Source organism: Bombyx mandarina, chromosome 04, assembly GCF_030267445.1.
Source record: "Bombyx mandarina strain Sakado chromosome 04, ASM3026744v2".
NCBI lineage: Eukaryota > Metazoa > Arthropoda > Insecta > Lepidoptera > Bombycidae > Bombyx > Bombyx mandarina.
In genome coordinates this window covers 1,690,932-1,718,218 of record NC_143211.1, presented here as the reverse complement: position 1 = coordinate 1,718,218, position 27,287 = coordinate 1,690,932, and the positions used below count along the sequence as shown (strand labels likewise).

At 37.6% G+C, this 27,287-nt stretch overlaps 1 protein-coding gene and 1 non-coding gene across 3 annotated transcripts in view; both read left to right on the top strand.

The window, feature by feature from the left end:
- Nucleotides 1-26,658, top strand: part of LOC114241196 (adenylate kinase isoenzyme 5) — a 35,120-nt gene extending 8,462 nt beyond the window's left edge. Inside the window, exons 5-12 of one of the 2 annotated variants that reach the window (XM_028171976.2) lie at nt 2,630-2,812; nt 17,163-17,465; nt 18,633-18,763; nt 19,355-19,574; nt 20,246-20,410; nt 20,717-20,846; nt 21,664-21,794; nt 22,353-26,658. In XM_028171976.2, the coding sequence (XP_028027777.2) occupies nt 2,630-2,812; nt 17,163-17,465; nt 18,633-18,763; nt 19,355-19,574; nt 20,246-20,410; nt 20,717-20,846; nt 21,664-21,794; nt 22,353-22,472 (1,383 nt within the window). In that variant the 3' untranslated portion in view covers nt 22,473-26,658. The remainder of the gene's footprint in view (nt 1-2,629; nt 2,813-17,162; nt 17,466-18,632; nt 18,764-19,354; nt 19,575-20,245; nt 20,411-20,716; nt 20,847-21,663; nt 21,795-22,352) is intronic. The other variant, XM_089740198.1, reaches the window with a different exon arrangement.
- On the top strand, nt 4,419-4,492 carry TRNAI-AAU (transfer RNA isoleucine (anticodon AAU)). Its single transcript has one exon. It is a non-coding gene; the product is annotated as a tRNA-Ile (tRNA).
- Nucleotides 26,659-27,287: the final 629 nt, after the last annotated feature.

Genomic DNA, 27,287 nt, shown 5'->3' with positions numbered 1-27,287 from the left:
GTTAACCCCCCTACCTCATCCGGGTTCTGACCTCGGAGGAGATCGGACGCTTGGGCGAAGAGTGCGAGGGAGTCGTTTAGTGGGTAGGGCCCTAAAATTCTTTGGGCCCGCGGTCTGTTCCCAACACCTCGCAGATCGTCAAGTCCCGCATACCCCGCGGGGACATCGTAGGAGGTTCGGCCACCGTTCCGAAAAAAACAGAAAAAAAAGGATTATTTCTCACATAGTTTGAGATTCGATATAATCGCATCACGTGCACCAAACGTGATACCCTGGCTTAGCCTGTGCTAGCCCGCCCTTCCTGATGAAATTGGGAAGGTCCACCAGTAATCCTTCCTTCCTAAAAATACACAACTTAAGGCACTTAATATATATGGAAATATTAGGCAGAGGGTACTTTAGGACCGAAACGTTTGCCACGCCACAAAGGTCTCTGAAATACTTGTGTTAAAGTTTTAGTTAGAACTATATCTTTAAGCAGCTCAGTACGGTGGACACTATGCTCCTCCCTAGAGTACAGGTTCGATTAATTATTACGCTATTCCGTTAAGTGGTGATAAATACGTTGAGTCAGTCGGCCACGACTTTTGTGGGGCGCTTTATCTGGCTCTTTCCAATATTGATTTTCCAGTATGTAACTATTTATCATCGCGTAAAAATTTTTTTTTATTGCGGTCGATGAGAGTTCATCGGTGGTCAAAAAACCTGAACCTTGAACCTGACCAAAAAGCTCTCAGACTGCCTGACAATGTTAAGGTGAGGCGTGAGGTGGAAGACTCGATTATATTTGATAACAACTGTCCCACCCTTCAAACCAAATGGGGTCGAAATAGATGGTGATACTTACCCGTGCTTGCTCACAGCACACGCATCAGCATATCCCAGTTGGTTAGCGTGGTACGCTGCTGTGATGCTCCGAGAATGGTGTTGTCCATACTCCGATGAATCAATTATTGGCCTTCTATGACATCCACCAGAAGAAACGGTGTGCTCTTCTAAACCGATACTACACAGCATATTTGGGACTTGAATAACTGTTATTCGGAGCTGTTTCGCGTCCTGATATACCTACTCAGGTATAGACCCTATTAAGCTATTTATTATTTTCAATATACCCCGACGAGCATACATCTACTTGATGATGAGAAGCTATCGTCGCTCATCGCTCAGCCAAGATGCTGCCTACCACTCAACACTCTCCCCTCGTCAAAATAAAGACTGGTCATAGCGCTTCGGTAACCTGTGGAGGTTTTTTTTTATTGCTCAGATGGGTGGACGAGCTCACACCCACCTGGTGTTAAGTGGTTTCCGGAGCCCATAGATATCTACAACGTAAATGCACCACCCACCATGAGATATAAGTTATAAGGTCTCAATATAGTTACAACGGCTACCCCATCCTTCAAACCGAAACCCATTACTGCTTCACGGCAGAAATAGGCTGGGCGGTGGTACCTGCCCGTGCCGACTCAAGAGGTCCAGTAAAGTTATTCCAAAGCTAGTGGTACACAAAAAAAGAATCTCTGGAAGCCCTCTGTGACCTTAGTGTGTGAAGTGAATCAAAGATAATAAAAAGTATGAATCACCCTATGGACTGAAAGTCGCGTATGTCATCGTACCCTGAAATATTTGCAAACAAGTACACATTCCTTAGTCGTTGTATGACGCGGACAATATTACTATAATAGTTACCTGAATTATACGTGACGTGTTGATGAATATAAAGTAAGGAGCGTATGATTCATTTCTACTATCCACTGAACTTCCACTAGTCATCCCTGTTTTCACCCGAACAATAACACTATAGACAGGTGCGACAATGGCGTATTATGGCGTTATATTCGAAGTATACCTTACCTTTTATACGCAGCATATCTAATATTGATTTTTTAAAAAAGATAAGTTATGTATACATTAAAAAACGTTCGTATTACCATTTAAGTTAAGAGACAGGCATTTGTAAAGGTATTTGTAAAATGGTATCTACTTGTTGGCCTTCGCAAGTCGTAAATATAATAAAAGCTACTTTTACCTGTTTTTTTGTCATTTTAATTACATATTTCCAAATATCCGAATATTTTACAGTTTTCGTTGTCACGGATGACTGGCCGATCGGTAATTAGGATAAAAATAAAAATTGTTTTAATTATGTCATTCATAAAACTTATTATGTTGCTACATATAGATAACTAGCTTTTGCCCGCCACTCCGTCCGCCTGGAATAGTTACTTTGACATAACACAAAATTTTACCCCCACTTCATTTACGTAGAAAGTGAAAATATTTTTGAATTATAGAATGTTAAGGAGCTATTTAAACCCCTATTTTAAAACATTATTTATTAGTGCTCCAATTGTATTGGCCTAATCGTGATGTTATAGCCATATAACCTTCCTCAATAAATGGGTTATCTAACACTGAAAGAATTTTTCAAATCGAACCAGTATAGTTCCTGAGATTAGCGCGTTCAAACAAACAAACTCTTAAAAAATATAAAAGTAAGTATAGATAAGGAAAATCACGTCTGCGCGTAGTTGGAAACGCTTAACTATCAACGAATAGGTAGGAAACAACAAAGTTAAAAGCATTTCTTGTACCAAGGCATTTCAAAACGATTTTTTTTCATTAGATACAAACAATCAATGGCGTGATACTGGTCAGCTGGCGACAGAGGGTCCTAGAAAGGCAGATCGAATACGGGGCACGGCTGGGTCACGTCGTGCTGAGTCTGGCTCGGATGGAGCTGAACAATTTCTACAAGAACGTGATGCCGGTAGCGGATTACTTCGACCAGACCAACATGCTGATAGCGGTAAGTGATTCTTTTTTATAAACAACTTCGACACGAAACAGTCCAGCTTGTTTTTTTATCCTACCGTGAGCTCACGGGGCTCTAACCTGAGGATGTTGCTAACAATAGCCCTAGCAAGAGCAGTTCTTCGCAGAATCTACCACCGGATCGGAAACGCGACACATTGAGTAGATCTGGTGAGAAACTGGTGGGCTATGTATGAGGATCTCCAGTCTAAGATTTTGTGAAACAAAATTATTTACTTCACGATTACTGATCAGGTGGTATCGGCAGGAGTATCAGCACTGCTCCTGCTGCTGCTAGCGTTATCAAATTATCGCAGATTTAGTCCCGTGAGTTGTTCTACCAAACCATGCATAGTTGGAATTCACGTCCTTATGGGTCCATCAAATCCAATAACTCTTGCATTAGACGCCTTCAGCTCTAGCACTAGGAGCAGGCTTAGGAGCCCCGGTAACCGTGCAACCTAACCCATGCTAAGTTTCTCGCCGGATCTTCTCAGCGGGTCGCGATTCCGATCCGGTAGTAGATTCATTCGCAAAGCAGTTGCTCTTGAGTTGTTAGATCTTCTTCGGAGGTGCTCGGGCAGCTGTTAGCAAATGCCACCCCTCCTGGCTGAGCCTTTGCTCGCCCATCTGTCCTAGTGCAACTGGAAAGGCCTCCGGACCACCAGTAATATTGCAACCATAAAAAATATATTGGAATAGCTCTATAATCTAACAAAGATTAAGTAGAAAGAAATTGCTGTTTGATAACTTTGCTACTTCTCGTATTGAGGCGTTTTGATACCTACTGTTAATATTCGGCTGGCGCACGGATAGACTGAAATGTACCTACATCGTTCAATAATTTATGAGGATTATTCACTAGATTCAACTGATGATCTAAAAGAGCTTTAGTATTGTACAAATATTGTGCAGACGATATAACGGAGACTATAAGTCACAATTGGGGACAGCTCTCTGATTTCATACGATATTAGTTCTAAAGTCTTTTAAATGCCGTGAGCTTCGTCTAAATGTCAACTAGCAATAAATTTGGGTGTCACCCACCTTGAGAAATTAGGTCGAATCATCAAAGGTGTTGCATAAAGAAGTCGCTCCTTTGGAACTGTACCGATACGTGTGAGCGCACTACGCGTGCTGTAACCGGTAGATTAAAAGGCTTTTGTCTTGGGCTTAAAGTACAGTTCGTATCATCATTCAATGCGTATTTCCTGCAAATCAAACTCGCAAAATTATAATTTGCGTAATTACTGGAGGTAGGACCTCTTGTGAGTCCGCACGGGGAGGTACCACCACCCGCCTATTTCTGCCGTGAAACAGTAATGCGTTTCAGCTTGAAGGGTGGGGCAGCCGTTGTAACTATACTTGAGACCTTAGAACTTATATCTCAAGGTGGGTGGTGCATTTACGTTGTAGATGTCTATGGGCTCCAGTAACCACTTAACCAGGTGGGCTGTGAGCTCGTCCACCGATCTAGGCAAAAAAAATATATATTTTCATAAGCATTGCAATTTATATTAGATACATACCTACATAATTACAATATTAATACAGACATTTTCTTCTATAATTTAACACGTAATTTCATGCCTAGGTGCAATGGCTCATTAGCTCAGTTGGTTAGAGCGTCGTGCTAATAACGCGAAGGTCGCGGGTTCGATCCCCTCATGAGCCACATCTTTTTTTTCATTATTCGCTGAAATATTTGGTGGCAGTTTCTATTCGCCGATTCCGATCAGGGGGCTATTCTGGCTTCATCAGAGTGGTAGAAGAGCTTACTGGGCTCAGCTTTATATACTTTGCTAGCACTAGCACTAGCACTAGCAAGAGCAGTGCTTCGCTGAATCTACCGCCAAATCGGAATCGCGACCTACTGAGAAGATTCGGCAAGAAACACTGCTACATCAAATCAAATCAAATCAAAAAAATTTTATTCAACATAAATGAAAGTACATACTTGTTGAACGTCAAAAGAACTACCGCCAATTCACAAGAATTAGCCTCCGTCCTGAGAAGAATTGGCAAGAAACTCAGCGGGCATGTGTTTTTTTTTTTAATAAGAAATTATTATTTATTAATTTTTTTATATTATATTTTTTTTTTTATTATGAAATTTTTACAATGAGTATTATAACGTAACAATTACTACAATATTGAAATGCCCGGAGCGAGCAACTCATTCCCACTTTGTGCAATCTTCTAGATAATCATTGACTTTATAGTAAGCTATAAAGCACAGATGTTCTTTAATAGTTTTCTTAAACCTATGTATATGTAGGTTCTGAACATCTTGTGGGATTTTGTTGTACAGGCGCACAGACAAACACCCGAATGAATTTCGTATCTTATGTAACCTACTCATCGGCACAACAAGCTTGTGTTTGTTCCTAGTATTTCTATTATGTATGTCCGACTTTTTAGGAAACTCCTCAATATGTTTACGAACATACATCAAATTTTCAAAAATGTACTGGGATGGCATAGTGAGAACTTTAATTTCTTCAAATTTCTCCCTCAGGGATTCCCTTGAGTGCATGTTATAAATAGCACGTATAGCTCTTTTCTGCAGAATAAATATAATTTCTACATCGGCCGCATTGCCCCATAGCAAAATGCCATAGGACATGACACTGTGGAAGTAACTAAAGTAAACTAAACGAGCCTTGTCCGCGTTTGTTAACATTCTAATTGTTTTTACTGCGTATGCTGCAGAGCTGAGCTTACCCGCCAATTTATGAATATGAGGTCCCCACTGCAGTTTGGAGTCCACTGTTATACCAAGAAATACGGTTGACTCAACATGCTCCAATGATGCCTCAGAAACAATTACATCACTATCCACTTGTCTCACATTTAAAGATGGTTTAATACATTTTAAAGTAAATTTAATACATTTAGTTTTCTTACTATTCAATAATAGGTTATTGATACGGAACAATCGCATCATTCACTTCGTCATAGACTTGTAATTGTCGTTTAATTTTAAATAATAAAGATGTATCATCTGCGAATAATACGACCTCGTGTCGGGACTCAATAAAACTAGGTAAACCGTTTATATATATTAGAAATAAAAAAAGGACCCAAAATGGAACCCTGAGGTACACACATTTTCAACAAGGTGCCTGAAGATCTATTACCTTTCACATCTACTGTTTGTATCCGTCCTGATAAATAGGAAGTAATAAGTTCCAATGCACCATCCCTAATACCATAGTGATGTAGTTTCCTCATCAATGTTTCATGTTCAACACAGTCAAATGCTTTGGATAAGTCACAGAAAATCCCAAGACAATCATGCGATTCCTCCCAAGATTTATATATATTATATATATTTACTCAACGTAGGGAGTACTGAAATAGGTCTATAGTTAGAGGGGTCATCAGTACTACCAGATTTAAAAAGAGGAATCACTTTACTATGTTTCATTAAGTCAGGAAATACACCACACCTAATACAATCATTAAAAATACTAACAAGATGAGGAGCAATAATGTCTATTACAGACTTCAAAACCTTTACTGATATTCCCCACAAGTCAGCTGTATTTTTTACATTAAGGCTATTAAAACTTTTTATAATATTGCTTGAATTAATTTTCTTAAATTTAAAAATTTCATTACATTTGTTGACATGGTTATGCAACAATATTTCAGCTGCTGTGGGGGATGAATTTAGAGAAGTGGTAGTTGAAACTGGAATGTCAGAGAAAAACTTTTCAAAAGCATTAGCCACATCTTCATGACTAGTTACTAATTTATCATCTATTTTTAATGAGAATTCTTGGTGGCTATTTCTGACTTTTCCACTTTCTCTACCAATGATGTTCCAAGTCATATTTATCTTGTCAGGGGCATTTTTTATTAAAGCACTTAAATGTAAAGATTTTGCCGCTAAACAAACTTTTCTAAATACTTTTGAATAGTTCCTGACATATTGATGAAATGTTTCATCATTATTATAAGCTTTTTCAGAGTACAGATCATATAACTTTTTTCTACTTTTGTACACTCCGGTGGTGGCCCACTCGCTGAACACTGTTTTGTTTTTTAATGTTACAGTTTTAGGAATAAATACATCAGTAAAGACCAAATTAATTCTCTCAAACATATTCTCTCAAACAAATTCGGGTTTTGGTTATAAATAATTTCTGAATGTTCTTGCTTTATATTATTTCTAAACTTCTCAATTCGTTTTTTATTAATAGGAACAATCACAAGAGTATTTTTATCTTTAGAATTGATATTAGATTCAAAAGACACAAATTGTCCACTATGGTCTGATGTTAACTGATTAATATTTTTTTTGTTAATCGGTGTTACATTTGTAAATATGTTATCTAAACATGTTGCCGATGTGGTCGTTGTCCTAGTAGGCTCTAAAAATAAGTTTGGGAGGTTATATGACTTTAACAGTGTTCTGAATCTAATAGTGGTATTTGTGTTTTCTAAAAGATTAATATTAAAATCACCACATACAAAAATTTGTTTATTGGAAACAGAAAGCTTTAGCAATACATTTTCCAAAATATTTTCAAATAATCATATAACGCATCAGGAGGTCTGTAGACGCAGACAACAATGAGGTGCTCAAGCTCAACACAGGAAATTTCAATAATTCTCTCAACAGAGAGGGCCACTACATCCTTTCGTCCCTTACATTTCAAACATTTACTAACGAGAATCAGTGAGCCACCGCGAATAGCGTTCTCTCTGCAGAAGGAACTTGACTACTGGTGATCATTAAAATTAAATAATAATTCATAATTTCTAAACCAGTGCTCAGTGACACAGAATACATTAATATTATGCATATTTAAAAACATTTCAATTTCTAGCTCTTTACCCATCATCCCTTGTAAATTTTGATGCACCAAATTGAATATGTTAATAATTGAAACGTTAACGTCTTTTGATGGGTATAATCTAGTTGTTGTATTAATAGATTTGTAATTGCAAGAGTGTGACTCCTTTGTCTTATTAATTAATTTAAATTGGAAGCAGATTCCAAAGTCTTAAAACATGTCATATTTTTTTCCTGCTCAATAGAAGCAGGTATTTTTTTAGCTAAATTTATAGCTAGGAAATTGTGTATAAAATACTGTAGCGATGTTGCTACTTGTCTAAAATTTTTATTACTTAATTTAAATAAGTCATTTTTTGATGTCCCTAAATATCTAAATTTTATTATATTATTTATGTCTATTAATTTAAATGCATATTTTTTGGATGTCAAGATGCAGTTATTATTATCAAAAGCATTATAAATTGCATTATTAATATTAAATCTAATTTTGTTTTCTGTCGGCAAGTCCTGCAAGTAAGGAAAGGTGAACGTAATATTTTTTTTAATATTTAACATATTAACTTGTTCAACATAATGCAAAATTTGTTTTTGGTTAACGTTTTCTCTCCTCCCTAACATAACTATTATGACTGTGTTTAGGCAATGTGTGGTATTTAAAATCTTATCAAACATTTGTGCTGGATTAGCACCTGGCATACAGTAATTAATCACATGTTGTCCAAAACAAAGGTCATGTAATGCCACACCCATCTGTTTCCCCAGCTCATCACTAAAAATTTTAATTTTAATTTTGTCTTATCTAGAAACTTGTGAAGAAGCAGTAGTAGGTATACAGATAGGTGCTGCCTTCATAATATCATTGCTTTGAGACTCTAGCACTGAAAGAGTAGACACATTATGTTTTTGAATTTCAACATGTGGTAGCTCCTGACAACCCGATTGAGTCGGCTAACTACCCTGGCTTAAAATAAAACAAATGTCAAATGTTCGCCGTCTCTCTTACCTTTTTACCCAACATCTCTTGTCTCTCTCACTCAGTCATACTCCTTAACTGCCATTATTTTGACAATAGAACCATAATAATATTAAAACCTTTAATTTCAATTAATTATGGTCGAATTTTGACTACTGGGCGACCACTAGTAAAATCGAAACAGCATTGTCGATGTACCCTCCTGCCGATCCACTAACGGTGCTTTTAGATACCCCAAGCACCGGCCATCGTTCTCGTCGAACCCGTCGCTTGCGACGAAGGGCTCGACGAGTAAATTAACCCACAGACACAGCCCATTGAGTTTCTCGCCGGATCTTCTCAGTGGGTTGCGTTTCCGATCCGGTGGTAGATTCTGCGATGCACTGCTCTGCTAGGGCCAGTGTTAGCAACACTCCTGGTTTGAGCCCCGTGAGCTCACTTACACGTAAGGGCGAAACTGAAATAGCCTCTCAAGACTATCGGCATAGGTAGGATAAAACAAAAGTTGGAATTAAATTAAATATTAGAATCCTTGTTATCAATTTGTATGTACCGATTAGATCCGCGAATAAAGAAATATTTGGTCGCTTTGCTAGGGTTCGTGTTAGCAACAACGCCAGGCTTGAGCCCCGTGGTCTCACCTACTAGCCCGGCAACGCTGACATGGTCTCTCTAGACCATTAGCTTGGGTATGAAAAAAAAATAGACGATGTATCCGTTGACTCAGGTAACTCAAAATTGAATACTCTGTCTGCCCCCCGTAATAAAAGCGCTATACACACTGAGGCCAAAGCTAACGACATCGATGATAAACGAAACGTTCCCTATAACTTGAGTGTAACTAGTAATTTTGTAATGAAAAATGCAAAGAAAACGTTTCCAGCCCTACATTACGCATTTCGAACTAATAATGTTGTTTACAACGCAAAGAACGTTTGTTTTACCATGACGTCGCTTGTTTCGATTTGGTGGTGGATATAGATTTGTAGAAATTATTTGGTTTCGATTTTAATTCAAAAAATTATTTCCAGTATTGCCTTGCCTTGGGCAGCCTTCGGGGTATTTAGTTAAACAAAAAAAATGTGATATTAATAGTAATATCACATAGAAAATATACATAGGTGATGTGAAAAACCATGTTTAAAATTATTGCGCATTTATTCTCACTATAGTTCGCCCGATGATCGAAATTCGACCATAATCACTGAAGTTTCAAGATTTAGATTACATTTACATTTTCACTTTTATAATTAAACTAGCGACCCGCCCTCGCTTCGCTTCGGAAACATTAAAACACACATGAAACCAAAAAAAAAAAAAAAAGTAGCCTATGTTCATCAGGGACAATGTCGGCTTCTAATGGAAAAAGAATTTTTCAAATCGGTCCAGTAGTTTCGGAGCCTATTCGAAACAAACAAACAAACAAATCTTTCCTCTTTATAATATTAGTATAGACAAAATACTTATAGAATTGAAACATTAAAACTGTAGTCTAGTCTAGGTTACTATTTAGGAAAAAACAGTCGAGAAACTGAAGAGAAAATGATAGGTATTTATCTGTTTTTTCATTGCATATTTACATTTTATAGATCTTAACTACGTATCTTAATCAGTAAAATTAATTAAGACAGATCACGTAAATTGTCAAGTATCCGAGTTATTATTCTGCGAGTTGATTCGAGATATGATTAAAATAGAACAATATTTCGAGTTTTAAAACGACCTGTTGTAAATAACAAGCCATACGCTTTTGTTTTCAATTATTCATATTATGTATAAAAAAATTATACAGTCTGAGGCAGTCTTTTCCGAATGCAACTAAGCAAAAAATGCCTTCTAAGCACCATCATTTCTGATGCTGTTTGGTCATCAACATTTGCGGACGTCATCAATGCAAGTCGAGTCGAGTCTACAAATTTAGCCTACAAATTTAGCTGCCCACAAATTTATGTGATAATTTTTATATGTGATAATTTTTATAAGAAAAGTTTAAATGACTTTAAAATTTAAAGTGAACCCGGGACTTTAGGCAACATTTTTAACAGTTCATTATTATCTACATTTTAACACTAAACATACCATACCGAGTCAAATGACCCATTTTGAACTTTTGCATTGATAATTCACGTATCATCTTATTGCTTTTGCACATTTGACTTCATGACTTTTTCTTATCAATTAATCTACAGTTATTATTCTTTTTGTTTTGTTTTGTTTTGCCTTATTTATTTTCAGTAATGCTTGTCGTATACCGCTACCTACCCGCTATGGTAGAAATAGTTACCAGTAAGTGTTGGTATAATTGGGAATAATACAACACACCCTGTATAAAAACATGTTAAAAACCTATAATCGGTTCAAGATCAACTCGCACTCTACAATTTGCCACAGTCCAAGGCCGTAATTAGCCGTCGACGAACATAAAGAATATGAGGTATTACATCTATTGGTACTGCCGAGTTGAATCGATGGCCATCAATAAAACACGATGGTCAGCCCCGTCGCTTTATTGATCCACGCCGGCGACGGTCAACGGACAATGTCGAGGCACCGCGCTGGAGGATGTTTATAAAGCGTGTTGTTATATTTTAATATTTTTCATATTTCATCTACTTCGTCGTCTGAGTTAGAGGCCCAGACTATGCCACGTACTCCGGGATCGATTACCGATTAGTTATCCTGGGAAAGGTACTTGGTATAGTCTTTTTGTTGCTTAGATGGGTAGACGACGTTCCAACTGAAGTTAAGTAGTTGACGGAGCCCATATACCTACATCAGCAACGTAAATGCCGGCACACACCTTGGGATATAAGTTCTAAGGTTTCAAGTATACTTACAACGGCTGCCCCACCCTTCAAACCGAAACGCATTACTGTTTCACGGCAGAAATAAACATGGTGGTGGTGCGAGCTCACAAGAAGCCCTTCCACCCCAAATTCTAGATGCATTTGTTTGTATACTTTATGTACTTGTGACACACATGTATAGCTGTTTGCAGGACCTCTTGTGAGTCCGCGCGGGTAGGTACCACCACCCTGTCTATTTCTGCCGTGAAGCAGTAATGCGTTTCGGTTTGAAGGGTGGGGCAGCTGTTGTAACTATACTTGAGACCTTAGAACTTATATCTCAAGGTGGGTGGCGCATTCACGTTGTAGATTTCTATGAGCTCCAGTAACCACTTAACACCAGGTGGGCTGTGAGCTCGTCCACCCGTCTAAGCAATTAAAAACAAAACATAACACACAAGGCAATCCTATATGTCCTATTCGCTTCAGAAATAATTTTACCCTTTACGCGCACTATATCTAACCGCAGCTCATAAAATACAATTTTTCGATCTCCCTTCGTTATCCTTTCGGGAATTACAATTTGGAAGCACCATTTCTGTTTGTTTTCGGCTCATCGACTACCTCTACTTCACAAAGGTTAATTCTCCTAACACTGAAACAGTTTAACAATGATTCATCCAGGTCAATATCGCCCTTATCATTTACTTATGTTTTTATTTTATTATTATTTTATATTTAGTTACTTCAAGGAAGACTAACATTCTAGATTCTTCTTTTCTTTTTCTCCACCTTATCCCACTAGGTGGGGTTGACACAGCGAATTTTTCTATTTTATTCTCTTCTATCAGCCGTCATCTTTTTCTTACCAAAAAAAAAATCAAAAAAAACAAGGAACATTCTAGTACTATGATAGAAATAATGAAACCTCCATGGTTTCGATAAACATAAATTGACAATTTAAGGACCCTCGTAAGTTTACCTGTATTTGTCAAGCGATTTTGGTCTTTATCGTTTTGTTTTTCGACTAAAATCGCTTACGTTTCACTCTACAATTATGATCGGTTCTCATGCATATTTTAGTGCTTTCTGTACTAGTCCGACAAAACTATTGATACTTCAGTACTTAGTGCTTTTACGGAGAATTTTTGTGACGACTTTCGAATTGAACTTAATGGATTCTTGGAGGAATGGAAAATCTATTTCATTTCAATCGCAATGTGACTCAGCTATAGGTATTGCTATATATTACATACTATATGTATGCAAAGTTGACTCTAACAAAATACAGGGTGGCCCATAAGTCCTTTGATATGAAAAAAAATTATTAAAATAAAACTAATTACATTATGAATTAAATTTTTATTTACATAAAAAGCTTAAAAAACGGGAATTATTTTTTGAAAATAACATCTCCTAAATGTAATCCGTTGCGATCACGGCACTCTTGCAAACGACGTCTAAAATTGTCGATGACTGCGCGGCACGTCACTGCTGAAATGCTTGTCATTTCTCTGCGGATGTTTTCTTTTAGGGCCTCAATTGACCGCGGGTTTGTGTCGTATACTTTAGCCTTAAGGTAGCCCCACAAAAAAAAATCCATCGGGGTCAGATCTGGACTACGTGGAGGCCAGGAAATGTCTCCTCTCTTAGAGATAACTTTGCCAGGAAAAAGTTGACGGATAACGGGCATAGCAGTGTTAGAGGTGTGAGAAGTGGCCCCATCCTGTTGAAACCACGTCCTGGCATTAAAGCCTGAAAAGTTTTGCAATTCTGGTATGAAAAACTCTTCGATCATAGCCACATATCGCTTACGAGTTGACTGTGTCGGATTTTCGCGAATAGACTGTGTCACTGTGTCTATGTTTTGTTCCGTACGTGACGTCCTTGGGCGACCCAACCGCGGTTTATCTAACGTCGAACCGGTCTCCTCGAACTTAGCAACCCAGTTCTTAATCGTTTGAAGAGTTGGAGTGTCGTCAAATTTGTGTAAACCTTTGTGTTCTCGAAATTTACGCCGCGCAACGGTTGCCGAATTGTCGTTTTTATAAAACTCGCGCACACAAAACGCACGGTCCGCTCCGGTAAAACGCTCCATCGCGACTAAATTCCCAGAAACCGAAGTTACTCCCCACGCTTCCCCTGCACCGCTCACGCGCGCCCTGTTCGTTTTATTCAAATTTTACTTTTCAAAGGACTTATGGGCCACCCTGTATTTTTAGTAACGAAATCAAATTCGGTAATTTTTTTAATTATTATTTAAATAGGCTTTTAAGGGCTCTTTACAATGATCAGAACATTACCTTCACAAAATGAGTTTTTGCGTTTATCTGACACGCACGATCCTATTACCGTGAAGAACAGGTTCCAAGGTAAACACTCTACCAGACCTCAGAATACTGTTGAGGTTTTAATTTCAACTATGTTTTTTTTTTATTGCTTATATGAGTGGACGAGCTCACAGCCCACCTGGTGTTAAGTGGTTACATCTACAACATCTACAACGTAAGTGCGCCACCCACCTTGAGATATAAGTTCTAAGGTCTCAAGTATAGTTACAACGGCTACCCCACCCTTCAAACCGAAACGCATTACTGCTTCACGGCAGAAATAGGTGGGTGGCGGTACCTACCCGCGGGGACTCACAAGAGGTCCTACCACCAGTAATTACGCAAATTATAATTTAAGGGCTTTTAAGGGCTTTTTAAAATGATCAGAACATTACCTTCACAAAATGAGTTTTGGCGTTTATCTGACACGTACGATCCTTTAGGTTTTAATTTCCACTATGTTAACAAATTTAATGGTACCAAACTCAAAATCGCTTAGTTGAACTTGTATAGCATTTAACTTACCTATTGAATCTCGGAAATAAGCCTACCGGGGTTCAAAAGGAACCACATTCTCAACAAAAAAAAATTCAGCGAACCATCTTTTGTTTTACTAATGTTCCCACTTCGGCAAATTAACAAATAGAAAGTAGTAACCTAAAATTATTCGAACAATCTATGTCGGTCGTTCTCTTGATGTTATCATAAAACAGAACGTAATATTCAAAGCATATACATGTCGTCATGACCTAAAGGATCTTTGAAGTCGTCGTGGCCTAAAGGATAAGACGTCCGGCGCATTCGTGTGTAGCGATGCACCGGTGTTCGAATCCCGCAGGCGGGTACCAATTTTTCTAATGAAATACGTATTCAACAAACGTCCACGATTGACTTCCACGGTGAAGGAAAAACATCGTGTAATAAAAATCAAACCCGCAAAATTATAATTTGCCTAATCACTGGTGGTAGGACCTCTTGGGAGTCCGCACGGGTAAGTACCACCACCCCGCCTATTTCTGCCGTGAAGCAGTAATGCGTTTCGGTTCGAAGGGTGGGGTAGCCGTTGTAACTATACTGAGACCTTAGAACTTATACCTGATGGTGGGTGGCGCATTTACGTTGTAGATGTTTATGGGCTCCAGTAACCACTTAACACCAGGTGGGCTGTGAGCCCGTCCAATCATCGAAGCAATAAAAAAAAAAAATTGTGACATGAGGAAACTTAAATTTCTAAGAATAATTAAACCTAGTATGATTACTTTTAATTTCTTACTTAACACTACTTTTACCCTTTATGAATATGTAATTATTATTTTAATTCTATTACTATTACCAACTTCGAGTTTTCTTATTTGAAAAATCTAACCGTTCGTACGCTACTAAAGTTGAAAGTAAATAAATAACAACTATAACAATAATATAATGTAAGTAACGTAATGGGCGTTTAATAAGACATGGGACAGCACACGTGTGTACTGAAAAATTCATAATCCATTAGTAATGCATAAGTCGTGTGCCGTGAGTGGATCTGTGGATCTTTCTAGAGTATAAAACTTTGACAGTTTTATTTTATGAACGTAGATGCAGGCGAACTTGAGGCTCATCTGATGTAGAGTGGTCCTCATATATGTCACAAGATGACAGCCACTGACTGAGAACTTAGTCGCCTTTAGCCCAGAATAACTGCAATTCCACATGTACCATAATTTTACTTCGTGGTAAAACCGTAAAATATCAGATCTAATTAATTATCATTGCTTAGGATGGAAGGGAATCATTTCGACCCAGTTGGACCAGTCCAAAGTATTAAGTAACCTTGTCCAAGCCCAAATCCAACTTGGAGGGTTCGGTAGATTGTGCTTGTGGTATAATTGGTGAATATTTACCATCCTATAGAGCGCAGGTTCGTTTCTTCAAAATCAATATAATAAACTGGACTACTTTGATTGGACAGATTGTCTTCATGAGGGCAGAGAAATTGCTGCTATAGATATCGCAACGTGAATATCGCCACCCACCTTGAAAAATGATGTCGTATTCTCCTTTCTGCAATATAATGACTCTCCGACTCTTAAAGCCGGACCACATGAAGGTTTCGCCGCAGAGATAGCCAGGCTATTGGCACCGATAGCTACGAACTTACAATGCGTCTTATCACCAGTTACGAGAGTTTCTGACATATACCGTTGCTTTCATCATATGACAAAGGTAGTATAGATTGAAAAAAAAAATTACACGTACTATATTAAAAATTTAATGCGAGTGAACTCGCGGCGCGTCCCTCGTCGCCTAACTACAAGACGTTCCGCCCCAACTATGACTGATGTCTGAATAAATAAGTGATGAAGACGAGAGGCGGGCACACAGCCCTATAACGTTTCAAGGAAGCCATGAATTTTAACTAAACAAACACGTGTACGTGCTTATGACCCAGATAACATCCGATAAAAGCCTCGATATCGAATTGTAATTTTGAAAGTACTTTAAAGATTGTTTAAGTTTTTAAAATAGTCTCTTAACATTTCTTCTTCTTCTCACTTCGGTTTCCTTAATACTGAGGGTCGTGACCACCTCCTGGCAACAAGAGTTTGTTCCGGATCATTCGACGTCATTTGCTTCTATCTGCCGCCGAGTGTAGGGCATCGTGAGCTGTGATGTCGAGAGTAGTGCGGATCTAATCAATCCAACGTGTCGGGCCTCTACTTCGTGGTCTTCATCCGTCCTCCGTGCCAGTCACCATTAGCTTCTCCAAGCTGCTGTCATACTTTCTGGCAATGTGGCCAAAATATTCCAGAACTTTATATAGGCAGATGGTAGAAAGACTCGTCTTTATCTGGAACATTATTATGCTGTAAAAAAAATCTATCTAAGTCCGCTATACCCTCAACGCGCGGACTGGTAGGTGAACTCACGGGGCTCAAGCTGGATGGACTTTCTAACACTGGTCCTAACAAAAGCAAATCTATCACCGCAATCGGAAAATTTGGAAGAAGATTACTACCACACCTCTGGTGGTGAAAATTACCAGAATTAAGTTAAAAGCTAATGTCGCTTTAGTTTCGCTATTCCATAGATAAAGTAACTGATTTGATTATCTCGATTGGGCGGTCATCACGGCCGTACAATTGAAATTAAATTAAATTGATTCCAATTACTTTAGTTGAACATCTGATAAACCAAGAAACCATTAAAGTTTTGCCGTCGAAATAGATAGGATAATGGCAGCCACATCTTCCAAAAAATATAAGGATAAAGATGTTCAAAACTACTAAAATGGTTTAGTATTTTTGTTGAAAAATTAGACCAGATTCTTACTTAGTTATGAATAGGCTGGATAGTCATACCAAGTAGTGGATAGGCATTCATAAAGCTCCTTACCGCTAGTAAACCCGCAAATTCGAGATTTTAATGAGAACACTGAACACTTTTTCTTTTCTGTTCCAATAAAGGTCAACGGCGAAAGAAACCCGGAGGAAGTGTACAGAGACTTCAGAGCGGCCGTTCTTCAAATTCTCGGAGCGACAGAAGATCAATCCGCCATGAACGGAGTCAACGGTGTGGGTGTAGGAACTGGAGGCATACCCGGTGAAATAGTCGGTATAGAAAGAGCCCCGGAGAGGGAAGGATATTCACGTGCGCGTGTGGATGACAGCGGGTCAGACGAGGAAAGAACCGTCCAGGCTGTTATGTCGACTGTGCCTGTTGCCATGTCAGTTCAGAATATGCAGATCGAAAGGGTTGTCAGTTCCAAGGTAAGAGTGCTTCGCGTTTACGACCTCATCATGCGTTCATTATATTCATACTAGCGACCCGCCCTCGCTCCGTTTCGGAAACTGTAATTTATTATTGATTTCTCCACTATTTAATGGATGTTATTATACATATAAACCTTGCTCTTCAATCACTCTATCTATTAAAAAAAAACGCATCAAAATCCGTGGCGTAGTTTTAAAGCATACATAGGGATATAGGGACAGAGAAAACGACTTTATTATTGATCATTATTTGGAGCTTTTCGAATACCTTAAAGTTTTCGTGGTCATTGACGATTCGGATGCTACATTTGAATATTGTGCACGACTGACTTCCGCGGTGAACGAATGACATCGTGTAGGTAATAAAAATTAAACCGGCAAAAGGATTTTAATATTAAATACCTTTGTTTTCAATCATTCCAATTTTTAATTAAGATTTGAAAGCAGACTTTTAATATTATGTAGTCGGGAAAAGAAAAATCGTTTAAAAAAAAGAAGACAGAATGTATAAGCAGTACACATATACAAGAACGGAATACAATTTCAATGTTATTTAAGAAATTTACATTAAGGTTAGAATAGTTTCGGTTAAAAAGTGGAAAAAACCCTTTTTACTTCACCCAATTGTTGTTAGAGAATATCAAATACCTAGTTGGTAAAATACATAACCTTGCTTACACAAATAAGTCTTCCAATTTGGTTTCCATTGATCATTCGAGGAAACGAAGCGTCGATGACTTGACATAAAAAAGTAGTGGGTATTGTGATAGTTCCTTCTTAGAATTGAGGTCGAATAGCTTTTCAATGCCTTGACCCGAAAAGGACTTGTGAATATCGACAAGGACTGTGTTTTCAAGATACAAATTAAATCTAGTTTGGCTATATTAAATTGCCCATTTGTTGAAAGATAAAATTTAAAAAATATTTTACAATAAAAAACCTTGTTAACCGTTTTTGGGATTAAATACTTTTTTGTTATTTCTATGTCAATAATTGTTATGAACAAAATCGCGCCGGCACGATATATCGCATGGCTTATTATTGCATAAGCTGAACCAATTTTTTTAAATATATGGATGTAAATGTTCTTTGAGCGAATTCTAAAGAAGTCTCTACCAGCCGTTGTCATTCGGATATTATTTTAATACTAAATAATTATTTCAGGCGGAGGTAATAAAAGTTCATGGCGCAGCCACAACTCCGGCGGTTCTGTGGGTAGTGGGGGGCCCGGGGAGCAACAAGGCGACCCTTTGCCAAAGAGCCATCGAGCAGAAATCTGGATGGACGCATTTTAGGTAAAGAGTAATAGTTTTTTTTTGTTAATAAGCTACGTAAGATAAACAAAAATATATGAATTGTAGTGTAGCTTAAAATTAGTAAATAAAAATTATCTACACAGAATTGATATTTTGATATGATATGATATTTTTGACTAAATGTTCTCTGAAAAGAAAATGAAATGTTTTTAAAGCTTCTAATCTGATGCTGGGTAATTTTATTGGCTTTCTGTACATAACCATGAACTAATGCAATTCTGCAAAATAAAGGAAAAAATCCAGGATTGCGATAGAAAAATTTACTTTTTCACCCCGCAATTCTTCGTAAATATGATATAATTTCTACATCATTTTATATATTTTCAAATAGGTTTCTCCAATACTTTGTTGCACATTTTACAATATACAACCTAATATACCTATTAATTTAATAAAAGCCACAGAAATATTTTTTAATCTCTCTGGATTCCTAAGTACATTTTTCCTTCTTTTCTTTTCGTTGTTTTATAAAGAGCGCTCTATAAGACGCAGTCCTTATTATATTAAAGTACCTACTACGCACATTTAATCTCATCTTTGAATTCATCAAATCTTACGTAATGACGATAGCTTGGGTCAGCGTCTCCGAAGTCTAGCCGATGCAGGGGGAGGCCCGGCTTCCGACGGAGCGCTGGCTCGCTCGGCAATCAGCGGTGGCGAGCTGGCGCCAAACGAGCTGGTTTCCAAACTAGTGAAGGTCGCTATGAACGATGCAGCGAGAAGCGGCCACGGTCTCGTGCTGGACGGATACCCGAGAGATCTGAGCCAGATGGAACAATTCCAAAGAGAGGTGAATCTATATATTAATACGTAAAGCAAAAACTTTGTATCCCTTTTTACGAAAATTGCGAGGACGGAGGAGTATGAAATTTTTCACACTTAGAGAATATAGAGAAGAAGTGCACAATGCTAATATTTTTTTTAAATAATGTATAAAAGATACATTAAATCAATAAAGAAAACATTACACACACTACTGGAGCCCATAGACATCTACAACGTAGATGCCGCCACCCACCTTGAGATATAAGTTCTAAGGTCTCAGTATAGTTAGAACGACTGCCCCAGCCTTCAAGCGAAACGCATTACTGCTTCACGGCAGAAATAGGCGGGGTGGTGGTACCTACCCGTGCGAACTCACAAGAGGTCCTACTACCAGTAAATCACAAGAGGTCCTACCACCAGTAAAAGCTAACCTAACTTAAACTAACCTAACACAGACCAACGACCAAATGAGAGAACTAAGGCCAAAAACCTTTCCGCTGATAACGAACAGGCGGTCGTCGGCGTTACGCTAAACCGACCAATGGGCTTGCTAAGGAGGGGACTTAGCAGATCTGCTCGACACCCCCTCACATCTCATAATACCGAGTGGGTCCAAGAGTCCGAGCATCTGTCACCCGATTGCTCTTTGGAAAACCACATTGTGTTGTTTTTCTAAATCAATACGTTACGTTTCAGTTCCGGTTATCTCCGCGCATGGTTTTGCTGGACTGTTCCAAGCTGCAGCTCGGCCGAGGGAGGCGGGACGACTCGGTGGCCGCATTCAGGAGACGACTTGAAGTGTTCCGCGAGCTCAGCCTCCCAATGCTGAAGACTCTGGACCAGTGTCACAGGCTAATGATTGTGAGTGTTAAAGTGAAATAGTCTTCGAGAATTTCTAACTTTTTTTTTGGCTTAGATGGGTGGACGAGCTCACGGCCCACCTGTTGTTAATTGGTTACCTGAGCCCATAGACATCTACAACGTAAATGCCGCCACACACCTTAAGATATGAGTTCTAAGGTCTCAGTACAGTAAAACGGCTGCCTCACCCTTCAAACCGAAACACATTATTAGTACCGACCCGTGCGGACTCACAAGACGTCCTACTGTCAGTGTTGGAAAGGGTAATATAAACGGACATTACAACCTCTAATATCCGATTATTAGGTCGACGGAGACACGGACTCGATTGAAGTCCAGGCCGAGTTCACAAAGATCCTGCTGGAGGAGATGGAGAAGGCGGAACTCATAGCCGCCATCCCCGAAGACAGGAAACAGTCTCAAGGTCCTAGATCAGGTTATTTCTCAAACATTTCCAATATATTAGTACTTTGATGCAAGCAAGTAATCAACCAGTAGATGGACAGACTGGCTTCTTGATGTTAAGCTATAGACAGCTCATAGTAAGTGCCTTAATAATCCCTGAAATCGAAGTGTCAATTGAAATAGTTTTCTGAATTTGATCGTCTTTCAAATTTATTTCAGTATTTTTGTTAAAATTGTGTGTTGTGATGTGTTTTTTATATGCAATAAAAGTAACTCTACATTCAAATAAGTTTAGGTGATTGTTCAAATTAATGAAATAAGTTAATGAAAGATGAAGTGCGTATCGTGACGTGACGTGATCTTGTACTTTAGACCAATGGCTTGTTCGTGAGCTGATAACAAAAATTGTGTTTACCATATCGTATTGTTACCGAACTGGTCACTAGTATACCTATTTCACAAAAAAGATCCCAGGTTCGAACTCTTGAACTTTATATAAATTTTAATTGCTTTATCATCACATACAGCTTACAATTATGTTCTACTACCGTTTAATCGTGTTGCCGCATCACTTGAATTCCGTCGATAATATATTTTGGTGATCATTGTTTGATTTGCTGAAAGAATAATAAAATAAGTGGATAAAAGTTGTTTTTCTCTCTCTCTCTCTCTCTCTCTCACACACACCCACACATAGACACAAACACACCACACTCACTCATTCACTCACTCACTCACTCACTCACTCACTCACTCACTCACTCACTCAATCACTCACTCACTCACTCACTCACTCACTCACTCACTCGCTCACTAACAATTTGTTTCATTCGTTTATTACTTGACAGACATGACAGCGATGCAGCAGTTCGCTCACGCCGTGTCCCGGATGGGCAACGGGCACGCGAACGGTGTGCTGCCAAACGGAACCATCCACAATGGCGGCATTGCCAATGGATTCGTGGGCGTTAATAATAAGGTAGCTACGATAGATTTTATTGCATTACACAGCAAATGTATTCACGGTCCACTGTATGTTCACGATTGACTTCTACGGTGAAGGAATAACATCGTGTAATAAAAACCGAACCCGCAAAATTATAATCTGCGCCTTTAGGTAGGTACTGGTGGTAGGATCTCTTGTGACTCCGCACGAGTAGGTACCACCACCTTGCCTGTCTCTGTCGTGTGCAGTAATGCGTTTCGGTTTGAAGGGTGGGACAGCCGTTGTAACTATACTGAGATCTTAGAATGGGATGCACCCACCTTGAGATGTAAGATCTCAAGGTGGGTGATGCATTTACATTGGAAACGTCTACAGGTGGGCCGTGAACTCGTCCACACACCTGAGCAATAAATAAAAATTTCATTTTCGTATTAATAATGACTTATACGAGCTTTATAAGCCCGTTATAAGAAGACATTAAAAAATAATGATTTATAATAAAAATTTACAAGTTCATATTCTCGTATACCTACGTAAATTGCTAGATAGACTAAATAGTGTTTTTGATGAAATTAAAAATATAAATTTCAGGTAAAACCACTATTGAATAACGTGTCAAAGATCCCGACCGTCTCACAAATGACGCACGACGACGTGAGACGTCTGTACGAACAGAACACAGGGGAAGTTACGTTCAATACGCACATTTAATATTAAGTAGCGCTAAATACCAGACGCAATATGACTCAGAAACGATAACTTAAATTTTACGTTAGTAAAATGGAAATGTATGGTAATGATACGTCGTAACCGCTAACGATAAATGTCGCTATCACAAGCATAAAGGTGAATTAAGCATGTGGAGAAAATAGCAGATTGATCTAAAATTATTTTTAAACTATTGCGCTCGCTTTTATCTGAGCGCGGCGACCAAATCAAGAAATTCCGTAACGAAAATAAAACCTAACACATTCGCACGTTGCGCTTGTGTAGTGTTTGTGAATAAGCGCGTGGCGTGACGTCACACTGCATGCGCATCATGAAAAGTCTGCCCATCTCTCTCTCGCGCGATCTAGCTTATGAGTGTGAAGGGGAGAAGGTGAGTGTGAAGTTGAGCAGTTAATGTTTTGCTTTTGTTAATGTTTATAAATATAGCGTGGTCTTATTTTATTATGGTTTTAATATTAAATTATTATTGTCTAATTATAATTGCACAAGTTGATAAGAAATGCTATGCAATAGCTTTACCGCGGCAGTCCCCGCGTGTCACACCTGGTTTTTATTATACGTTTTTTTAGAGACCCATCTCTATAACATTTAGGTCGACCATAATGCTCGCACACCATTCGCTATGCGAAAATTAAGCTACTAGCAACACTAAAACGAACTAGGAACGATAAGCCTATAAAAATAGTAACTTGAATTGCAAACAATCATAACCAAATATAATTTTAGCACATGGTTTTTTAGGTAAGTTTTTACTAGATAGTTATGATTATGATCAATTTCGATCGCTGATTGAATAATTCGAATATGGGCCATATTTCAATGATAAAATTTGCAGTAGATTTATATAACATTACGCAAGTTTAGATTCGTAACTTGGCAAGGAACATAGACAATAGTGACGTTATCTTGTTAAAATTTTGTTAAACAATTTGAAAGTACTCTGGTGTTCTTAATCAAACAGAAAATACGACTAACTTTGATAATGGTGACAAAATAATTATTACTTGACGGGTAGCCATCTTAAGACACAAGCTATTTGACAGATGCCGGAATTTCGCTTACGTCATTTTCAAGATAAGTTATATTATACATGTTCTTAAGTTATATTTAAGTCTTAAGTAAGTTATATTCAACTACTTATATACAAGTTCCGAACAACAGCGTTTGGGACAGCCTATTGAGTTTCTTGCCGGATTTGGTTGCAATTCCGATTGGGTAATAGATTCTAGGGTTAGTGTCAACGTCCTCAGGGTGCTCAAATTTGTATGGAGTTGAAACATTTGCCACCAGGGGCGATGTTCCAACTCCATACAAATTTGAGTTAACTTTTACGCTATCGAGAACGTTAAAAACATTCACTAAGCACACAGGCTAGAGCCCCGTGAGCTCACCTACTCGCCCGGCTTAACTGACGTATCGTAACGTGAGCATTTGGACTGTCGGCCTACCGAGCAATATCACTCGATCGGTGGAAGATGTCACCTTTTTCGTTAACCCCTAAATTTTTTAAACCCAAACAACGTAATTATTAATATCGAATTGTCATACTGGGTGTTAGGAGACGGCTTCCGAAAACGAAAATTTTGTACCTACAAAGTTGTAAATTTTGGGGAGCGTGGTATCAGCGCCTCGTCGGTGTGCGTGTAAAAGAAACGCCGCGCCCGGGCGTACGTTGACCCGAGCATCAGCTGTTGTTGATTTTGTGTTTCATTGCTGGTTTTTTTTTTTGAGAAAAGTAATGTATTTTTTATGAAACTGTCGCTTAATTTAGCTGTACTAACATGATCGAGCGTAAATAATGCTAATAAAACGTTTTAAAAATATGTTTTTTTTTATAAATCAGGTTCAATTTTTTTTCCGTCCCATCATCAAAGGCGTCATTAGTACTATAGTCTGTCTTCGTTTTCGGAATCAATCTCCTAACTCTCAGTATATTTACACGCTTACACTTTTTGTTATTTAATTAACTATATCGATAGCGTATCGCAATATTCTTGATCGATTTTTACCCCTCAGAATGAAGTCAACAATTTTAATGTATACTCATGAATAGGTTTGATGAGAGAGAACACGTAAAATGTGCCTAATGAGATTTAGTAAGTTTTAGCGAATTACGAGTAATATCTACATAATGTACCTTTGTAATTTTATAATTAGCAGTAGTTACTATTGTAAGAATTGAATCTATGTAATATGTGAACGTGATTGTAATTGCACATTGAATACTGCAGTTTCTATATTGCCCGCACTGATTCAGGAGGTCATGATCAACATCATGGTTCCTCAATCAATCCCAGGGGCATAACCAATGTTCTACGTAGCGCCGAAGAATTTTGTCAAAGGCGAGAGAAGGAGAGCATCTTGTGGTGCTTATTCCAGAGCCGGCTGGTACGTGGCAAACATAATCTCTAAACACATCCCAGTGAACTCTGCTCTGATGGCAAGAAGGGAAGGAGATGACGGGACTATCTCTAACACTTCATCAATTTCCTTTGTTTGAGTCAAGATCAATTCTTATTTATCGACAATGTGCCTATTTTAGGCGGACAGTGGCAATGGCACCACTAAAATTCGAAGAGGGGAGAGGAGTAATTTGGAGGAAGAAACTGAGGATATCAAATTTCTAAGAAAAAAAATATATTGCCTATATCGGCGGACAAGCTTAAAGCCTATCTGGTTACCGGAGTCCATAGACATCAACAAGGTAAATACCGCTACCTACATTGAGACACGAGTCCTAAGTCTCAGTTTTTACAGTACAATGGCTTCACGGCAGAATTAGGCAGAGCCGTGGTACCTACCCGAGATGGCTCACAACACGCTCTACCATCAGTAGAATACAGTTTTTTTCTACAGTTCTACGGATGATTTAAAGGAATCTGATAACACCTGAGCTGGTAATGGACAGCCTGACGGAGAGCGCAATAATACCGTCTTAAAATTCAATGTTACGGATTTACCAAATACAATTTGGATGCAGCCTATAAAAACGCACATAAAATAAGTGCCTTAGCTTAAATTGCATAGATTTGAAAGGTAACTCACGAAGCTGTAATAATAACAACTAGATTGAATCTAATAAAAATCACTTTTAAGTGAATAAGTTATTTTAATGTATTACATGAGTTTTTATTTAACCCTTTTAGTGCTGAGATTATTTTCATATATTTTGCGGATATTGCTAAGGGTTTTTGAAAAAAAGTACCATAATATAAAAACTAAAAAAATGTAGAACAACCAATACTAAATTCACAGCAATAACAATTTTAAATGGTTAATTATAAATGTTATTTTATTAAAAACGTTATGCGCGAGTAACGTCCGTACAGGTCGATACCTAATAACCTTTAATAAAACTGCGCAAATAATCGGTATTCCGACGCTCCGCACTTTATCGACGGTTCGCGCTCAAAAGGTTATGTAACTCAAGCGCCCTTCAAGAGGCGACTCTTAGTTAAAACGGCAACTTCTTAGTTTATCCTTTGTAATTAATCTTATGTATCGTGCAATTTTATTTGATTTACGTTTACCTCAGGAAAAAAGATGTGATGACAAGTTTTTTTTTTTTAATATACTAATAGGAATGTACTTTTTGAACATTGAATGTGAAAAAAATCGTTGAAAACGACTAATACCAAAAACAACTATTTATGAGATATACTAAAACACATTAAAGTACAAATAAGCATGTAGTGTTGCATTATTTATTTTAGTAACATAATTGTAGAATAGCTTAAGAATAAGAATATTACTACAGTAATAAGAGTATAGTAATAGTATCTTTACACGTAGCTTTAGTATCACAAAACAGGGGCCAATCTAGATTTAGACTTTATTTACTAGTATATAGATATTTTAACAAACAGGAAAAATAAAACGCACTAATTTTATATGAACATTAAATGTTAAATAAGGACGTATGGGTGTGAAAAAATGTAAGTGGAAATGAATAATTAATTATTTTTTGTTTTCAAATTATGTTTTGTATGCAATAAGAATATTGATATTATATAACATGATTGTATTACAATTTCTTTTTTTTTTATTTCATCTAAACTTTTTAGATCAAAATCAACATGTTCTGTTGCGTAAGAAAATTTTATTGTGTTTATAAAAAATGTTTATTGTTATGTACAATTTCTAAATAAAAAGCACTTTTTAAAATAAACTGTCTTTTATCTATATATTAATACGTGAAGCAAAAACTTTGTATCCCTTTTTACGAAAATTGCGCGGACGGAGGAGTACGAAATTTTCCACACTTATAGAGAATATAGAAAAGAAGTGCACAATGCTAATATTTTTTTAAAATAATGCATAAAAGTTACATTAAATCAATAAAGAAAACATTACACACACTACATACCATGTATTTAACGCACACATGCATGCATACTATTTATTGTCAAACTTTTGTTCTTGACACCTGTTGTCAAATTGAGAATAGATTAAATATTGTTTATCTTTGTTAATATTTTTTATAGTGTAGTCTTGGCGAAATTTGTGATTATAGAAGTATAAAATACAATCATAATAGTGTACAAACTTACAATTCCAATTAATTATAGTCGAATTTCGACTACTGCGGGACCTCTAGTATAACTAAATATTTATGCCCCACAAGAGATTTGTTTTATTTTTTATAATAAATATTATGTTCTAAGTTCCTCATTTCACCAATGGTTACAGTCAGTCATAATCATTATTTGGAGGGACACTTTATTACTTGTTTATTTCCTATTAGGTACCATTATTACTATTTACTACTAGCTTTTGCCCGCAACTTCGTCGGCGTGG